The following is a 19,400-nucleotide window of genomic DNA, read 5'->3' on the forward strand; positions in this document are numbered from 1 at the left end:
ACAAAATGTTATTTGTACTTGTATATCGGTTAAAAAAAATCCTGTAAAATGTAAATTGTTCTCACAGAGGGCAAATTCTATTAACATATACCCCCATAGAAAGATGAGGGTTTACCTTAGATGAAAAATCTGTTGGTGCTTCACATCTCACTTACCCGTATTGAAATATTTTGATTTTAATGTATACTTAGAGTATAGATCTGCAATGTTTTATGTATGCTGTAATTATTTTGTTGTTGTTGTTGAAACGGACAAAAGTGCTAATATGTAACAACCTTAATTCAAGCTAGGTGTATGAACAAAGTTTTATATAAAATTGTGTTTCGATACCACAATTCCTCCAGCAATATAACACGTCACTAGTCTGTGCTGCTGGGGGACCCTGCTCCTTCCACTATATAACTCTGTCTGTGGCTTCCTGCTGCCTCCATTCCTCTCCTCACATCATGTCACTGCTCCTGTCCCATGCAGCCCTGTCCTCACTAACACATCACTCATCTCCTTATATACTCTGTACTGCTGGGGGACCCTGCTCCTTCCACTATATAACTCTCAGTCTGTGGCTTCCTGCTGCCTCCATTCCTCTCCTCACATCATGTCGCTGCTCCTGTCCCATGCAGCCCTGTCCTCACTAACACATCACTCATCTCCAGATATACTCTGTACTGCTGGGGGACCCTGCTCCTTCCACTATATAACTCTCAGTCTGTGGCTTCCTGCTGCCTCCATTCCTCTCCTCACATCATGTCACTGCCCATGTCACATGCAGCCCTGTCCTCTAGCACATCAGACAAGTGTGAACATATACTTAGATATTCATTTATTTATGCTATAGTTATTTTCAGTGTTTGTATTCGTGTAACAACAGGAACCCAGCCTTTACGTGTAAGGTGCATGCAACTCTCACCTCACAGGAGACGTCTCTGTAAAGCGGTCCTAGATTTACGAGGAAGTCTCTGACTTAATGCTGTAAAGTGTATGTTAAAAGTACACGTTTATTTTGAAAGACCTGCAGTCAAGGATTTTTGCCTCAAATTAAACAGCCATAATATATACAAATATCTGCTACTGTGTACACTAGATTTGCACCGATACAACAAGATGGTCCTCCCAGTACAGGCCTAATGTCCAATATTGGGAAAAATCTCTGCAGTTTGGAAGTATGCCTTGGTAACGGACATTGAGTCTTTTAGATCATCTTCTTTATTTTGCTACACATAAAACTAAAGTCGCCAGCACACCCTCTTTCCATCCAACTCCTCATCATCCAGTGCAATATTTGCTCGTCTATAAACACAAGTGCTGAGGTGGAATTGGTTACCAACAGCTGAAAGCAACACTGATGCTTAAAGAGACCTAGGTCACAATCCTTCGTACTTTGTCACCAATATGTTATGTTGGTCTCTAAACCGGCCCAGTTCTACTCCTATCATCTAAAATTAAGTCTGTGCTTTGGCAGTGGACTAAGGAACGCAAATACTGGAGGATTGGATAATGTTACCTAGTCTGATAAATCTCCGTTCCTGATCTTTGGCACAAATGTGGGGAACAGTATAAGGAAAAAGCCAATTCATCCACCATGCAGGGTATTGTCAGACTGGTGGTGGCAGCGTACAGTTAAATTGATTTTTTTTTTTTTTTTTTTTAATAACTTTTTATTAGAAACATCTTTTCCCATAGAAAATGCATTACAGAATCTCGAGAGGTTAAACAGAAATAGATAACACGTATTTACATACAACAGGTTCTCTCGCACTTGGGAGATAAATGTATATTTATCCATCTAATACTGCAAAGATGTTATTTTAACTTTTCAAGTTTGAAGGGTATAAAGGGGAAGGGAAAGGGGAAGGGGAAGGGAAAGGGAAAGGGGAAGGGGAAGGGAAAGGGAAAGGGAAAGGGGAAGGGAAAGGGGAAGGGGAAGGGAAAGGGAAAGGGAAAGGGGAAGGGAAAGGGGAAGGGGAAGGGGGGTAAATGATTCACGCATCCAGTAAGAGAACAAGTATGCTTGCTTAGGAATATCTTTCCATGTCTAGATTCCACTAGAACTGAGTTAGTGATTTTAATAGACAAAAAACCCACAACTTTGGTCATAGGGGTGTGGAGAACATTGGCTTTGACTTCTCTGTGTACATGTGAGTAGACATCTTGGACTGGGCATGCCATCCTACTAGTGCTGCATCTCGTCATTTGTTTCATTTAGATTGTAAGCTCTTTGGGGCAGGAACCTCAATGGTAATGTTTTCTATTATTTTTTTTTATTTATTTTTTTACTTATAACTTTCCTTTGTAACTCCCCTACGTCTGCTGTGTGACTCCATGTAAATTCATACCTACATAGAAATAAAGCTTAATGCCTATAAATACAATGGTTCCAGGAACATGGCTGAATTCAGCTTAATGCCGTTGTCATTCACCAGATCTCCGTTCATCCATCCATGGGATGAGATGACACAAGCCTTTTGGAGAATTTAAATAAAAAATAGGGCATCTTGGTATCGACATGGTCTAACAAACTTGTGCTGCACTTTCTACACCTTATCAGGTCAATGCCAGAATGATTTCAGGCAAATGAGGAGCAAGTCGTTGGCTATGATCGAAATAGGCAAATCTGCACAGTACAATGTTTAATCTTTTGGAGCAAAAATGTAATATATCCTACTCTAAGCAAATATATCCAGTTCCGTATGTGTTATGTACGTTATTTTGTAATTGTAGTATTTCTATAACATAGAATACAATACTGTAGTGAGCAGGGGCAGAACAATACATCACTGTGCACCATAGCAAAACTTTGATAGTAGCCCTGCGATCCATTCTCGCCACCCACGGTTCTTCTCTGCTCTAGGAGAGTGGGGAGTCGTCTGAGTATGTGCGGTCCGGCACATAGTCATTCTAGGTGTTCACAATTTGGTTGGAGTCGCCGTAAAACTTGTTGCTGATAACCGCATGTGTGTTTGGTCATTGCCCGAGTGGGAAAAGATCAGTGCAAATGCAGTGTGATCTGGTTGTAGACCTAAATGCATGGGTCTGTACAATTTGTAACCAAATTACTGTGTGATCCGGTTGATTGTCTCAGAATATAATAGTTTGGGTATGTGACATGTCCACATACCCAATAAATATTGTCTGTGTGAGCACGCCACGGGGCTCTTACCTGCGGTGGGGTGCTCATTCAGATGTGTGATATTCTCTCTAAGGAGGCTTTTATGTACCTTTTGCATACGCATCATAAAATCTGTTTCTTTGATGTATATGCAAATAAGTAAATAAATCTAATACTCCCATTTGCATACAGCTTACATTTCAGCTATTAAGGTACAGTTTCTGCACTTATTTTTCTATGTGATCTACAGAAGACATTTGGAAGTTTGGCATTTTTTACTAAAATAATTACATATAGGGATACCTTCCTCTTGTCCTGCAGCGGATCCTGCTGTGACTTCCTTGGGGAACAGGGTCTTCATGTAAACTACAAATTACACCAGAGCTCTCTGTAAATGATAAAGTATACCAATCGGACAATATAGATCAATGATCTCTAGTCATAGGCATAGCAGGTGCTGAACACACATAAGCACAATGTAGGTATAATAATATTTTACTCTGTGTGTTGAACTAATGTTGATGGAACATTATTTGTATGATATGGTCATTGTATCGATTTTGCCAAAATTCATGACATTCGCTCACTAAGAACCAGTGAATAAATAGACTTTTTACCCTTGTCAATAAAACATTTGACGGCAGATAACCATTCAGTCCATCGAGTCTGCCCATCTTACTATTCTTGATAACTTCAGAGCCCATTTGATTTTTAGCTGTTTTTCCACGTATGATTGCCTCATGTCTATCCCACATTTGTTTAAGTACTCTTGTATTAGCCTCTCCTTCCTCTGTTGGGAGGCTGTTCCACCTATCCACTTTCCCTTTCAGTGAAGTCCTTTTTCCTCAAGTTTAGCCTAAACCTTCTACCTTCCAGTTTTAGTGCATGTTCTCCTGTTCTCTTCTACTATAGAATACTTTCCTCCCATATGCTTAAACCCTTAATATATTAGAAAGCTTCTGTCATATCTCTCCCTCTCTTCTTTGCTCCAAGCTCGACATGTTTTAGATCCTTTTAGTCATTCCTGGTGAGTTTTGTGATGTGGACCATGCACTAGTTTAGATGCCTTTCTTTGCTCGTCTATAATTCATCGATGTCCTCCTGGAGATACGGCCTCCAGAACTGAACAAAGTACTCTAAGGGCTAGATTTACTAAGCTGCGGGTTTGAAAAAGTGGGGATGTTGCCTATAGCAACCAATTAGATTCTAGCTTTCATTTATTTATTACTTTCTACAAAATGACAGCTAGAATCTGATTGGTTGCTAAAGGCAACATCCCCACTTTTTCAAACCCGCAGCTTAGTAAATCTAGCCCTAAGTGTGTTGTCACCAATGACCTATATATTGGTGTCACCACCTCTCTTTCTGCTTCTAATTCCTCTCCCTATCCATCCTAGCATCTGACTGGCCATCCCCAAAGCTTTACACGTAATCATAGGTGAATGAAAATACACATAATAAAACAAGTGTCTTTACTATGCCGAGTTTATACTATTTCTTTTTATTTTGTATTATTTTTGCTTCTATTTTTTGTTTATTTGGAAATTTTATGTTTCATGCTTAAGACATGAGCAAAGTGTTTTTGTGGGTAAATATTGACTAAATGCAGCTCACTTGGCACATGATTCTATTATAGCTCATCTAGAAAGTGATGGACTATAAGTAAATATGCTCCTTCAGTGTCTCTAGTTTAAGCACTTCATCCACCCCTATGACTAATTATAGAAGAAGAACATTATAACAAGAGTAACGTAAAAAGTACTCATGTACAACCATTACCGAGAGAAATTATACAAAGTGATACCTAGATAAGGAACACAGTAGAAATGGTAAATCATCTAAAAACTGTTTCCAGCCCCATCTGCTTGACCTGTATGTCTCTATTTTACAAATTCTTCACAAACAGCTGGTTCGACCCTTTGATCAACTCGGGGCACTGACCAGTCCTTTCTTGATCAGGGCTGATGGTTGCTGCCTGAATGATATTGTGGGGTCCATGTTGAGGGTAGAGAGGGACCTGTTCTCGAGCTTATAGGCTGGAGTTAGAGGGCAAAGCTGAGAGAATAGAAGCTAATGGGACTGGAAGTGGAATTGGGGCTTTGGGTGGTAGACCATCCATAGGGTGTAGTATCAAGTACGATAGGCAGCTAGGCTATAGTGAAGTGGTGGGTTGTAAAGGAGCACTTGAAAAATTCAAGGTTTGTGTAGGGTCTGGTCAGCCAGGAGTTCCATTAGTGGCATACAGCACAGGAGCAGTCTTACAGGCAGGAATAAGAGGTGGTAAAGCACAATATAAAGGCAAGTCTATGAGGGTGAGAGGTAGTGTATCTCATGATGAGTTCAAAGATGTATTAAGGGGAGGTGCTGATGAGGGGTTTGAAGGTGAGGGTGAGTAGCTGATATTATACTCTGGAGGTAATAGGGAGCAATGTAGGAGATTGCAGAGTGGTTCAGTAGAGCAGAAAAAGAGGAAGATTAAATATTGGCATATTCTGGCAATGGGATGGAATGTGTGCAGTGAGGTGAAGTTATGGATGACACCAAGATAACAAGCTTGGGGAACTGAGAGAGCAATGTTGAGCGAGACTAGAGGAGATATTGTCGCTAGGAAGGGTGTAAGGTGGAGAGCTCCATTTTATTCAGGTTGAGTTTTACATAGTGTTGTGACATCTAGGTGGAGATGGCAGTAAGCCTATATGACACGGAATAAAATAGAAGGAGAGAGCTTAGGAGAGGATATAGATGTGGTTGTTTGCATTGAAGTGTTATCAGAGGCTGAAGGCGTGTATTGGTTCACTAAAATAAGAGGTATAAAGAGAGAAAAATAGAAGACTGGGAACAAAGCCTTGAGGATACCCAACAGATAGCTGTGGATGGAAGTGGTTAAAGTAGAGACTGAAGGAGCATTGAGAAAGGTAGGAGGTGTGAATCAGGCAGGAACTGTGTTGCAAAGGCCAAGGGAGTGAAGGGTGTCAGTCATGAGTGTGGTTGACTGTATCCAAAGTGACAACAAGGTCAATGTAGATGAGTAGGGAGAAGTGACCCTTCAAATTAGCCATGATTGGTTAGAGTTAGGGCAGTCTTGATGGAGTGTAGAGGACATGAGGCTAGTTGCAGAGGGTCAAGCAGGGCATGAGAGTAGAGACAATGGGGCAGGTGGTTGTGTACTTAAGCCATTCAAGTAGTTTGAAAGCTATGGGATGGAGGTAAAGTCAGCAGTACCTACAAAGAGAGGTAGGTTTGAAAGATGGTTTCTTGAGTGATGAGCACATGTTTGAAAATGGATAATAAAATGCAGGCAGGCATGGGGGTGGAGGGAGTGGATAATTTGAGATGGATGGAATTGAGGGACAGGTTGAGGGAGTAGAGGAAAAGAAGAGTATGAAAGCTTTGTCTTCGGTAACAGGAGGGAAATAATAGAGGGTGGATTGGTCAGTAGAGGAGAAGGTGAATGTGAGATGAAGGCTCAATCGTGAGAATATTTCTTGACTGATGATTTCTATAGTGACTGAAGCATTAGGTGAGGACAAGGTAGAAATAGGAGTGAGGGTACGTATAGGACAAGACAAACCCCTGAGGCTACAGTGTCCAGCCTGGGCATGTTCAGACTCTGTTCAGGAATGAAAGGTACTGCCCCAGTGTATTTAACTTTTACCAGTAACACTTTGTGATTTTTTTTTTTATTATTTTTTTTTAAATGAATAATATAATTTAGTGACTACTGGCTCCCTTGTCCATATATAATACTTCCTACTATTGCCTGACCAGGCTTCATTATGAATTCATTTCCACTGTTGTCAGCGGAATCTCATCCCTGAGTCAGGGAGATGTTTCTGAAGCCCCTCCCATTTCCTCCAAGCACACAACCCACCATAATCCAGCTCTGGGTCATACTGATTCACAGTCCAATGCTATTACTTCTTACACGGCTGGGACCAATAATCAGGAAGACATGGCGGCAGGAGGAGGAACTGTTTCCACCACCACCGCTTCATGCAAACTGATCCCTAGCCAGGCAGTACATACAGATCTGCCGTATGTGGGTGTATTATCAGAAATATTCCCGGGACAGGTTGTGATTCTATATGAACATTTTTATATAAATGTGGACAACCCCTCTCTAACATGTGTTCTGTCCCCTTGTTCTTGGTGTTTCCTCCCTAATGACATTCTTACACCAGTAAGGGAAGGAGAAAGATTCAGCAAAACTCTAGTAGTGTAAAAAGTAAGATGGCTGGAAAGACTCCACTCCCTTTGTATTTTTAATACACACTAAACTAGACAATTTATGTGGGAATGGCCTTTAACTTTTAAGGAAAAATTCCATATAATACTGAATAAAACCTGAAGTCTGAATGGTACATATGTATAAATACTTATAATTTATCACATATGATGAAGCGATCCATTCACTGATATAAAGAGGGTTTATCTTAGTACTTTTGTCCCCAACAGGTCCGCTCGTCTCCTCGCACTATCCTGAGAAGATGCATCAGTGCTCGGAGTGTCAGAGATGTTTCCCTAATCATTCAGATCTCGTCACCCATCAGAAAACTCATAGCGCCAATAAGCCATTTTCATGCTCAATTTGTGGAGTGTGTTTCAGTTCCAAATTGACTCTTACCGCACACCAGCGAAGTGACACTGGGGACAAATTGTTTCATTGTTTTAATTGTGTTAAATCTTTTGATCAGAGTTCACGGTTTCTATTGCATAAAAGAATTCACAGCGGGGAGAGACCATTTCAATGCCCGGAATGTGGCAGATGTTTTTCGGGCAGGACGGCGCTTATTATGCATCAGCGGATACACACTGGTGAGAAACCTTTCAAGTGTACAGAATGTGACAAGCGTTTCGTCCAGAGATCCAGCCTTGTGAAACATCAGCGCGTTCACACCGGAGAGAGACCATTTGTGTGTCTTCAGTGTGGCCATTCCTTTTCTCATAGCTCAAACCTTATTCGGCATCAGAGAACTCACACTGGAGGAAAATGTTCTAGGTGAATGAACAGTTTGGATATATAATAAGGCTTGTTTTCAAACCTCAAAATGTGGACTTGCACAGCTTCTTTTTCCACCAAATGTGTTTTAAGCTGCACATGTACTATGTGGTCCTTGGAACTGCACATGTTGATAGATCAATCTAAGAATGAGCATGATGGAAACTACCACTTTAGGAGCATACTCATTCATGTAAACTTTTTTCAATTTTTCTCCTAAAATATTTTTTAAATTATAGATTTTATTCCAACGGCTAAAGTGCATTTTGAAATGCTTTTTTCCATAAGTGCAACTGGAAGTTGCAAAATGCATCCATTCGAAGTCCAATCTCCACCATTTTCAAGGAAGTAGAAAAACTAAATCTTTTTGCAGAGAGGAAAAGTCTGTGCTCCACAATGCTTTGATTGCCAATTTACTTTTCCCTCCCCTGTTAACTCATTCAAATAATCCAGCCCCACAAAATTGAAATCTGCAGTCGACAAGCATCCCCCTGTCCATCCAACTCCTCCCATCCAAATCTGCGGCACCCCTACAGATATCTTCTGCTTGTCCCTCAAATCCATGGTCCTGTGAGATAAAACTGGTGCAATTGTATAAAAGTCGTGAATGTCACAGAACATTTACAGTTGTGTACATTCGTAAATGAGCCTTAATGTGCTGTGTAACATTAAACATAGCTCAACTTTGGAATGAAGACATTTAATTAGAAACTAAACTAATATGCTTCTACTCTTAAAGTGTATCCGTTGCCACCAAGTTGTGGTGGCAGACATTTTGGTGCTGGACCAATAACCATGAGCGTGCAGCCCGTCTGTTGACTAGGGACCAGTAATATAGGCACAGTACCCAATTTTTGGCTTTGATCAATAATCACAGAACTGTAGCTTGACCTTTCAATAGGAAGCAATGATGTTGCTCGTTCCTGGTGAAATAATAAGATGCGTTTTCATGAATATTTGTTCATCCCACAAGTGGCAGCTTCTATTGTGTGTCGTTTTAGTATTTGGTTAATTTTATGTATAACCTGCAGGTGTCACTTTTGCTATCACTGTCCATGTAGAAGGTTAGCCTGTGACTAGACACATCTGATGGTAATATCCTTAAGAGGAGAAACATAAGCTATAGTCAACACTGTGTTATGGTTTCCAAGTAAAAGAATAGGCAACGTACGTTTGTATTTCATGTGCTGAAGATGTAAACTCATTATTGTTTTTGTTTATTTTTGCCTGCTTCCAAATTGCTGTGTAAACTGCTCTGGGAATTTTTTTTTTTATTTTTTTTTAATAAAGCACACACGTAAAGCATCGTAAAATGGGACTTTATTAATATTGTATTTACCTTAATGGCTATTCCAGCTTTTCATGGTACTCTCCATTTCTAGTTCATGTCTCTTCTAATATGTCTCTTCATCTGTAGAATACTTTGTTAAAACCTTTGATATATTTGAAAGGTTTCTATGATATCCCCCCCCAACCCCTTATCTGTTCCAAGTAATACATGTTTAGATCTTTTAGTCTTTCCTGGTACGTTTTGTGGTATAGACCCTGCACCCAGCTGAATGCAACATTGATGATTAAAGAGACAGAGGTCACAATCCTTCATACTTTGTTACCAATGCGTTATGGTACTTTATAAACCTGTCCTCTAAAATCAAGTGTAAGGAACACAAACATTGGAGGATTGGATAATGTTACCTAGTCCGATAAATCTTAGTTCCTGATCTGTGGCATAGATGTGGGGAACAGTATAAGGGAAAAAAGCCAATTCATCCACCATGCAGGGTATTATCAGTGCTGACTGGTGGTGGCAGCGTACAGTTAAAGGGAATTTAATAGAAAAAACCCCCACAACTTTGGTCATAGGGATGTGTAGAGACGACTCCTTGGGCTGAGCATGCTGTCCTAGTGCCGATTCTTGTCATTGGTTTTATTTAGATTGTAAGCTCTTTGGGCCAGGAAACTCAATGGTAATGTTTTCTTTTTTCCCCAAATGTGGGAGCAAGTAGTTATTAGGGAGATGTACTAAATGAATGACGTTATTTATGTTATAACTGCTTCTAATAGTATCGCTAGTCTTAACTCATTGTTATATACTGGACGTATGCAGATTTGGTTGGACAGTTTGGTAGTTTCTGGGAAATGGACAAATTTTTATTAGATCAGGAATAGCCCAGTAGCATATGGATAAATCTAATTTCATGTAGACCATTTTTGGTTTGTCTGTTCTCCTAGTGTTTGAGTGCGTTTCCTCCAGGTGCTCCGATTTCCTCCCCCAATCCAAAAACATACTGGTAGGTTATTTGGCTACTATCAAATTGATCCTAGTCTGTGTGTATTAGGGAATATAGACCGTAAGCTCCAATGGGACAGGAACTGATGTGAGTTCTCTGTACAGAGCTGTGGTTATATATATATATATATATATATCTATCTATATCTCGTGCAAAGTCATGCAAAGTGATACCTAGATGAGGAAAACAGTAGAAATAAGTCCTTTAAAAAAAATTCCCAGCCCCATTTAGTTAATCTGTATGACTTTATTTTGCAAATTTTGCAAATTCTTCATTAACAGCTGGTCCAAGCTTTTGATCGAGGGGAGACTGACTAACCCTTTCTTGATGCCCGATGAGGGCTGATGGTCAGTAGGTCTGAGACCTCATCCACAATTCAGGACAATACATTTGTGCCCTTGTATGTGTGATTAGAAGACTTAAGTGAAATCTCCATGTATATTTAACACAGGTTTTCCTTAAAATCCTTGTTATCTTATAGCCAGGGTCTTGGGGACAGGGGGGCATCTACCCTTCGGGCCTGTCCCGTATTGGGTATCCGAGGGCTGGGGCTCTGGGCTTCATGCATTTATTTTCCTTTTTACAGGAAAGAGGTGAGAATTCCTGAAATAGAGCAAGATGGAGATCTTCAAAAATAAACTTTTCTGGTTTCCTAGTCTTTGAAGAAGACAATTAACTTTAGTGTAAGCTGGACACTACATCATTGGGAGGTGCAGGACCTTTGAAGTCCAGGGCGAAGACTTTTATGGGCCATGTATATTTTAAATAAAATTGCTCTCGGGGAAGATCTACAATAAGATGTGTGAAGAAGCATCAGGAATAGTTCCTGATGATTGTGATCTATGAACTCTGGGACATAATTTAACACGTACATTGTTCCATCTTTTCCATATTCTCTTTTTCCTATACTTCAGGAATTGATAATGGATTAACGCTTCCATTTTTATATTAACTGTCTGTCCTCACACCATTATCTACCACCTCAAATGTGAGACCTGCCACAGCTTTTTTTTTTTTTTTTTTTTTATGTCCAGTTGAAAAGTTTACTTCTGAAATTTCAGCTCCATTAAGATGCAGCAATATCACTATCTGGGCAAGTTTCAAGGGAGCTTCATCAAATTCAGAATCCATCCTTAGCTGTGTGGAGTCAGTTGATCACAGATCTAAGGACTGTTGTGGTCAGAAGAACTGGGAGAGTTTTTAACTTCTCACCGACTTCTGAAATATACTGCTAGATAGGGGTACAATGTTATTTTTGTTAAATTGTGAAGTGGTGGGTTGTAAAGAGCTCTTGAAAAAACTGAAGGATTGTGTAGGGTCTGGTCAGGCAGGAGTTCCATTAGTGGCATACAGCACAGGAGCAGGAATAAGAGGTGGTAAAGCACAATATAAAGGCAAGTCTATGAGGGTGAAAGGGAGTGTATCTCATGATGAGTTAGTTCAGAGATGTATTAATGGGAGGCGCTGATGCAGGTTTTAAAGGTGAGGGTGAGTAGCGGATAATATACTCTGGAGGTAATGGGGAGCCATTGTAGAGGTTTGGTTCAGTGGAGCGGCAAAAGAGGAAGATAAAAATGGGCATATACTCTGGCAATGAGAATGGATGTGTGCAGTGAAGCTGAGGTGAAGTTATGGATGACACCAAGGTAACAAGCTTGGGGAACTGAGAGACCATTATTGAGGGAGACTAGAGGAGAAAGTGATTCTAGAGGGGGGAGGCAGTGAGCTCCATTTTGGACAGTTTGAGATTTTTAGTAGCCTTGTGCCATCCAGGTGGAGATGACGCCGAGGCTATAGGACATGGAATAAAATAGGAGAGAGCTTAGAATATTTAGAAGTGGGTGTTATCTGCATTAAAGTGATGGTAGATGCTGAAGGCGTGTATTAGTTCACCAAGAGTACAGTTATAAAGAGAGAAGCAGAAGACCTGGAATAAAGCTTTGAGAATGCCAACAGATAGGAGTGGATGGCAGTGTTTAAAGTAGAGACATTGAGAAAGGGAGGAGGTGTGAACCAGGCCTTTGCAGCACAGTTGCTTGTGTTGCTAAGGTACTGAAGGGTGTCAATGAGATGAGTATGGTTAACTGTATCCAAAGTGACAACAAGGTCAATGTAGATGAGTAGGGAGGGGGTGACCCTTCAAATTAGCCATGATTGGTTACAGTTATGGCAGTCTTGGTGGAGTGTAGAAGGTCAAGCAGGGCATGAGAGGAGTGACAATGGGGTAGGTACTTGTTCTTGATCCTTTCAAGTAGTTTGGAAGCTATGGGACGGAGTGAAAGGCAGCAGTTCCTGGGATGGATTGAATTGTGGGGACAGATTGAGGGTTTAGAGAAAAGAAGAGTGTGAAAACCTTGTCTTCAGTAGCAGGAGGGAAATAATTGGGGGTTTATAGGTCAGTAGAGGAGAAGATGAATGTGAGGTGATCGATCTATCGTGAGAAGATTTCTGGACTGATGGTTTCTATAGTCATTGAAGCATTAGGTGAGGACAAGGTAGCAATACGAGAGAGGGCGAGTATAGGACAAGACAAATCCCTGAGGCTACAGTGTCAGCCTGGGCTGCAGTTGGGCATGTTCAGACTCTGAAAGAGTTGATGGTAAAAGTTAAATACACTGGGGCAGTATCTTTCATTCCTGAACAGCGTGATATTTGTTTTCATAATTTAGTGACTATATAATACTTCTTACAGCTGCTTGACCAGGCTTCATCATGAACCTAATTTCCTCTGTTGCCAGGGGAATCTGTCCATCCCTCAGTCAGGGAGCTTTGAATAGGAAGCCCCTCCCTTTTCCTCCAGGCACACAACCCACCATAAGCACTGGGTCATACTGATTCACAGTCCAATGTTATTACTACTTAGACTGCTGGGACCAATAATCAGGAAGACATGGCGGCAGGAGGAGGAACTGTTTCCACCACCACTGCTTTCTGCAAACTGATCCCTAGCCAGGCAGTACATACAGATCTGCCGTATGTGGGTGTATTATCAGAAATATTCCCGGGACAGATTATGATTCTATATGAACATTTTGATATAAATGTGGACAACCCCTCTCTAACATCTGTTCTGTCCCCTTGTTCTTGGTGTTTCCTCCCTAATGACATTCTTACACCAGTAAGGGAAGGAGACAGATTCAACAAAACTCTAGTAGTGTAAAAAGTGAGATGGCTGCTTCCATTGTGCAGGGTGGCAGGAAAGACAACTCTTCCTTTGTGGTTTTAATACACATTAAACTAGACAATGTATGTGGGAATGACATGGTTATCTTTTAAGGTAAAAATTCATATAATCATGAATAATACCTGAAGTCTGAGTGATGCATATGTATAAATACTTACAATTTATGAGGTATGATGAAGTGATCCATTCACTGATCTAAGAAGGGTTTATCTTAGTACTTTTGTCCCCAACAGGTCCGTCCGTCTCCTCACACTATCCTGAGAAGATGCATCAGTGCTCGGAGTGTCAGAGATGTTTTCCTAATCATTCAGATCTCGTCACCCATCAGGAAGCTCATAGCGCCAATAATCTATTTTCATGCTCGATTTGTGGAGTCTGTTTTGATTCCAAATTGACTCTTACCAAACACCAGCGAAGTCACAAATTGTTTCATTGCTTGTATTGTGGAAAATCTTTTAATAAGAGGTCACGTCTTCTATCACATAAAAGAACTCACACCGGGGAGAGGCCATTTCAATGCCCGGAGTGTGGGAGATGTTTTGCAGAAAGATGTGCCCTTGTTGCGCACCACCGGATACACACTGGTGAGACACCTTTCAAGTGTACGGAATGTGACAAGCGTTTCATCCACAGATCCAGCTTTGTGTCACATCAGCGCATTCACACTGGGGAGAAGCCATATCAATGCTCTGAGTGTGAGAGATGTTTTTCGGGTAGGTCTGCCTTTATTATGCATCAGCGGTTACACACTGGCGAGAAACCCTTTGAGTGTACAGAATGTAACAAGTGTTTCGTCCAGAGATCCACCCTTGTGAGGCATCAGCGCGTTCACACCGGAGAGAGACCATTTGTATGTCTTCACTGCGGCCAATGCTTTTCTGATAGCTCAAGTCTTGTTCATCATCAGAAATCTCACACTGGATGAAAATGTTCTAGGTGAATGAACAGTCATTCGGATACATAATAAGGCTTGTTTAAGAACTTAAAAAAATGTGGACTTTCACTGGTTCGTTTTCCAGCAAATGTGGTTTAAGCTTCACTTCTACTATCTGGCTTTTAAATCTGCGCATGTTGATGGAAAAAACTAAAAATGCACATAGTGGAAGCTACCCCTCTTCATTCATGAAAACTTTTTTTCAATTTTTTTCCTAAAATACTTTGATAAATGATGGATTTTATTCCAACGGCTAAAGTGCACTTTGAAATGCGTTTTTCCATAAGTACTATTGGAAGGTGCAAAATACATCCATTCTAAGTATAGGACGAGGTCCAATATCCACCATTTTCAAGGAGGTAGAAATACTAAATCTTTGCGGAGAGGAAAAGTCTGTGCTCCACAATGCATGGAATGCCACTTTAAATGTACTTTTCCCTCCCCTTTTAACTCATTCAAATAACCCAGTTCTACAAAATTGAAATCTACAATTGACAAACATCCTCCTATCCATCCAATTCCTCCCATCCAAATCTGTGGCACCCCTACAGATATCTTTTGCTTGTCCCTCAAATCCTTGGTCCTGTAAGATAAAACTGGTGCAATTGTACAAAAGTTGTGAGCGTCGCAGAACAGTTGTGTACATTCGTAAATGAGCCTTAATGTGCTGTATAACATTAAACATAGCTCAACTTTGAAATGATGACATTTATTTGGAAAATAAACTAATATGATTCTTCTCTTAAAATGAATCTGCTGCTACCAAGCTGTGGTGGCAGACATTTTGATGCTGGACCAATAACCATAATAGTACATGGCTGAATTTAGCTTAATGCCGTTGTCAATCACCAGATCTCAGTCCCACCATCCATGGGATGAGATGACACAAGCCTTTTGAAGAATTTCACATAAAAAATAGGGCATCTTGGCATCGACATGGTCTAATAAACGCATGCTGCTCTTTCTACACATTGTCGAGTCAATTCCAGAATGATTTCAGGCAAATGTGGGAGCAAGTAGTTATTAGGGAAATGTACAAAATGAATCACATTATTTATGTTAGAACAACTTCTAACAGTATCGCCATTATTAACCCTTTGTAACATGCTGGACGTATGCAGATTTGGTTGGACCGTTTGGTAGTTTCTTTGAAATTGACAAATGTTTATAAGACCAGGAGTAGGCCAGTAGCATATGTATAAATCTAATTTCATGTAGAAATATTCAAATCTGCACAATAAAATGTTTAAACTTTGGGCACAAAAGTCTATCGTCTGTGTGTTGATCTAATGTTGGTGGAACATTATTAATATGAAGTGATCATTTTATAGGTTTTGCCAGTATTCATGAAATCCGCTCACTAAGAACCAATGAGCAAATAGGCTTTACCCTTATCAGTAAAACAAAATTTGATGGTAGATAACCATTTGGTCCATCTATTCTGCCCATCTTACTGCCCCTGACAACTTCAGACCCAATTTGATTTGAATGTTTTTGTTATATGTAGGATTTCCTCATGTCTACCACACATGGCTTTAAATTCTTCTCCTGTATTGACTTCTACCATTGCTGTTGGGAGGTTATTTCACCTATCCACTTTCCCTTTTAGTGAAGTCCTATTTCCTCAAATTTAGCCTAAACCTTCTCCCCTCCAGTTTTAGTGCATGTTCTCTTTCTCTAGAGAATAGTTCCCTCCAGTATGTTAAAACCCTTAATATATTAGAAAGCTTCTGTTGTATCCCTCACTCTCTTCTTTGCTCCAAGCTATAAATGTTTTAGTTATTAGGAAGATGTATGAAATGAATGACGTTATTTATTTTATAACTGCTTCTAATCGTATCGCCATTCTAAACCCTTTGTAATATGCTGGACGTATGCTGATTTGTAGGCCAGTAGCATATGGATAAATCTAATTTCATGTAGAAATCTGCAAATCTGCACAATAAAACGTTTAAACTTTGGGCACAAGTGTCTACCATCTGTGTGTTGAACTAATGTTGGTGGAACATTATTTATATGAAGTGATCATTTTATAGGTTTTGCTAATTTTCATGAAATCCGCTCACTAAGAACCAATGACCAAATAGGCTTTACTCTTATCAGTAAAGCAGAATTTGATGGCAGATAACAACCATTTGGTCCATGTAGACCATTTTTAGTCTTTCCTGGTAAGTTTGATGATTTCGATCCATGTACCATTTTAGCTGCCTGGCCGTCTATAATTCATCGATGTCCTCCTGGAGATATGGCCTCCAGAACTGAACAAAGTACTCTGTTGTCACCAATGACTTATATAGTGGTGTCACCACCTCTCTTTCTGCTACTAATTCCTCTCCCTAGCCATCCTAGTATCTGACTGGCCATCCCCAAAGCTTTACACGTTATCATAGTTGAATGAAAATACACATAAATGAGCAAGTGTCTTTACTATGCCGAGAGCATCATCACCATCACCATTCATTTATATAGCGCCACTGATTCCGCAGCGCTGTACAGAGAACGCACTCACATCAGTCCCTGCCCCATTGGAGCTTACAGTCTAAATTCCCTAACACCACACACACACACACAGACAGAGACAGACTAGGGTCAGTTTTGATAGCAGCCAGTTAACCTACCAGTTTGTTTTTGGAGTGTGGGAAGAAACCAGAGCACCCGTAGGAAACCCACGCAAACACGGGGAGAACGTACAAACTGTACACAGAGAAGGCCATGGTCGGGAATTGAACTCATGACCCCAGCGCTGTGAGGCAGAAGTGCTAACCACTTAGCCACCGTGCTGCCCATGTACAATTTTTCTTTTTTTTTCTTTTGTTTAATCTTTGCTTCTGTTTTTGGTTTATTTGGAGATTTATACTTCACACTTAAACACACGATCAAAGTGTTTCTGCGGGTAAATTTAACGCTTTGACTAAATGCAGTTCACTTGGCATGTGATTCTATTATAATTCATCTACACAGTGATGGACTATGATGACTTCTTTGAATAAATATAGAAGAGGGATATTATAACAAGAACAACGTAAAGGATACTTATGTTCAACCATTACTAAGAGAAATCATGTAACGTGTTGCCTAGATAAGGAAAACCGTAGAAATTATAAATTATTTAAAAATGTTTCCTAGCCCCAACTAGATAATCTGTATGACTCTATTTTGCTCTTTTGCAAATTATTTCTTCATAAACAGCTGGTTCAAGCTTTTGATCTAGAGGGGAGATTGACCAACCCTTTCTTGAGGGCCGATGGTCAGCAGGTCTGAGACCTCATCCAGAATCCAGGACGATACATTTGTGCCATTGTGTGTGATTGGAAGGCTTAAGTGAAATCTCCATTTATATTTAACATAGGTTTTTCTTAGCATCCTTGTAATCTTATAGCCAGGGGTTTGGGGACAGAGGGGCATCTACCCTTCGGGACGGTCCCATAGTGGGTTTCCTTTGGCTGGGTCCCTGCATTTATTTTCCTTTTACAGGAAAGAGGTGAGATTTCCTGAAATAGAGGAAGACGGAGAGCTTCAAAACGACACTTTTCTAGTTTCCTAGTCATTGATTGAAGAAGACATGTAACTTTACATGAGCTGAGCACTACATCACTGGGAGGTGCAGGACCTTTAAGGCTCTGGGCGAAGACTTTTATGAGCCATGTATATTTTAAATTGCTCTCGGGGAAGATCTACGGCAAGATGTGTGAAGAAGCATCAGGAATAGTTCACGTTGATTGTGATCAATGCTCTCTGGGACATAATTTAACACGTACATTGTTCCTTCTTGCCCATATACTCTTGCTTACACTTCAGGAGTTGATAATAGATTAACTCTTCCATTTTTATATTCACTGAGTTTGTCCTCACACCATTATCTACCATCTCAGATGTGAGACCTGCCACAGCTTTTCTTATGTCCAGTTGAAAAGTTTACTTCAGAAATGTCATCTCCATTGAGATGCAGCAATATCACTCTTTGGGAAAGTTCCAAGGTGGCTTCCTCAAATTCAGAATCCATCCTCAGATCTGTGATCAACCGACTCCACACAGCTAAGGACTGTTGTTGTCAGAAGATCTGGGAGAGTTTTTAACTTCTCACCGACTTCTGAAGTATACTGTTAGATGGGGGTACAAAGTTATTTTTGCTTAAATTTGGCTATGTGATTGTAGTGTTTTATTAGACATACAAAGATTTAAACCTTTACCCGCACAGGGTCACTTTACAGGTGTCATAGTACATTCTACTGTATAAAAGCAAAACAATAGACATTTTCATATTGAACAACATTTCTCGTCATGCCAGACATTTAGTGATGATATCTAATTAAAGTAGACCGATCTGAATGTACTGTATACACTGTTTTTTGCAATGCAATCAACACTGCAAGCATCATACAGAGAGGTGGAAACAGAGAAGGTGACTGGATGCCGGCTCTAAGCACAATCATGGTGAGCTGTTCGTTTCCCCTGATTCTTCCAGCACAAAAGGAGACATTCTCCTTCTGTACCAAATCTAATCATATTTATCATAAATGAGTTTTCAGATGCCGTCCATTTCCTGGCTTGTATCTCATTATTTAGTAACAAAACTGACACAAGGGCCTTATAGCAATTTATTCCAATATATTCCAAAAGGGAATTGGAAGGTATTAGAAGCCTTGAAGCTGGGATTATGGAAGGTCCATCTGCCAGTTTGGTAGATTTATCTGTAGAACTCAGCAAGTGTGTATTCAAAAGGTGTAGTTTTATATTTGTTACAGACAGGCCCTAATTGAAGCTTAAGCCAGACAGATTTTGTCGTTGACTGTGTCCCTGTGATGATATAATGGTGCTTTTATTTCTGCAGGCCTAGTTGTAAAACAACTACTGTTACATTATCCTCCCACTTCTCTCCTACTTTT

General features: G+C 40.2%; 2 protein-coding genes across 15 annotated transcripts in view; one reads left to right on the top strand and one right to left on the bottom strand.

The window, feature by feature from the left end:
* LOC142140704 (uncharacterized) overlaps positions 1 to 19,400 on the bottom strand; it is a 233,637-nt gene that overhangs the window by 68,887 nt on the left and 145,350 nt on the right. The gene's annotated exons all lie outside the window — the stretch shown is intronic.
* Positions 1 to 19,400, top strand: part of LOC142140705 (uncharacterized) — a 148,037-nt gene that overhangs the window by 37,050 nt on the left and 91,587 nt on the right. Inside the window, exon 14 of one of the 14 annotated variants that reach the window (XM_075198503.1) lies at positions 13,814 to 15,779. The exons of 12 other annotated variants lie outside the window; for them this stretch is intronic. In XM_075198503.1, the coding sequence (XP_075054604.1) occupies positions 13,814 to 14,505 (692 nt within the window). In that variant the 3' untranslated portion in view covers positions 14,506 to 15,779. Of the gene's footprint in view, positions 1 to 7,561; positions 9,472 to 13,813; positions 15,780 to 19,400 lie in introns of those variants that run through there. One more of the 14 variants, XM_075198508.1, reaches the window with a different exon arrangement.

This window comes from Mixophyes fleayi, chromosome 2 (genome assembly GCF_038048845.1).
Source record: "Mixophyes fleayi isolate aMixFle1 chromosome 2, aMixFle1.hap1, whole genome shotgun sequence".
Taxonomy (NCBI): Eukaryota; Metazoa; Chordata; class Amphibia; order Anura; family Limnodynastidae; genus Mixophyes; species Mixophyes fleayi.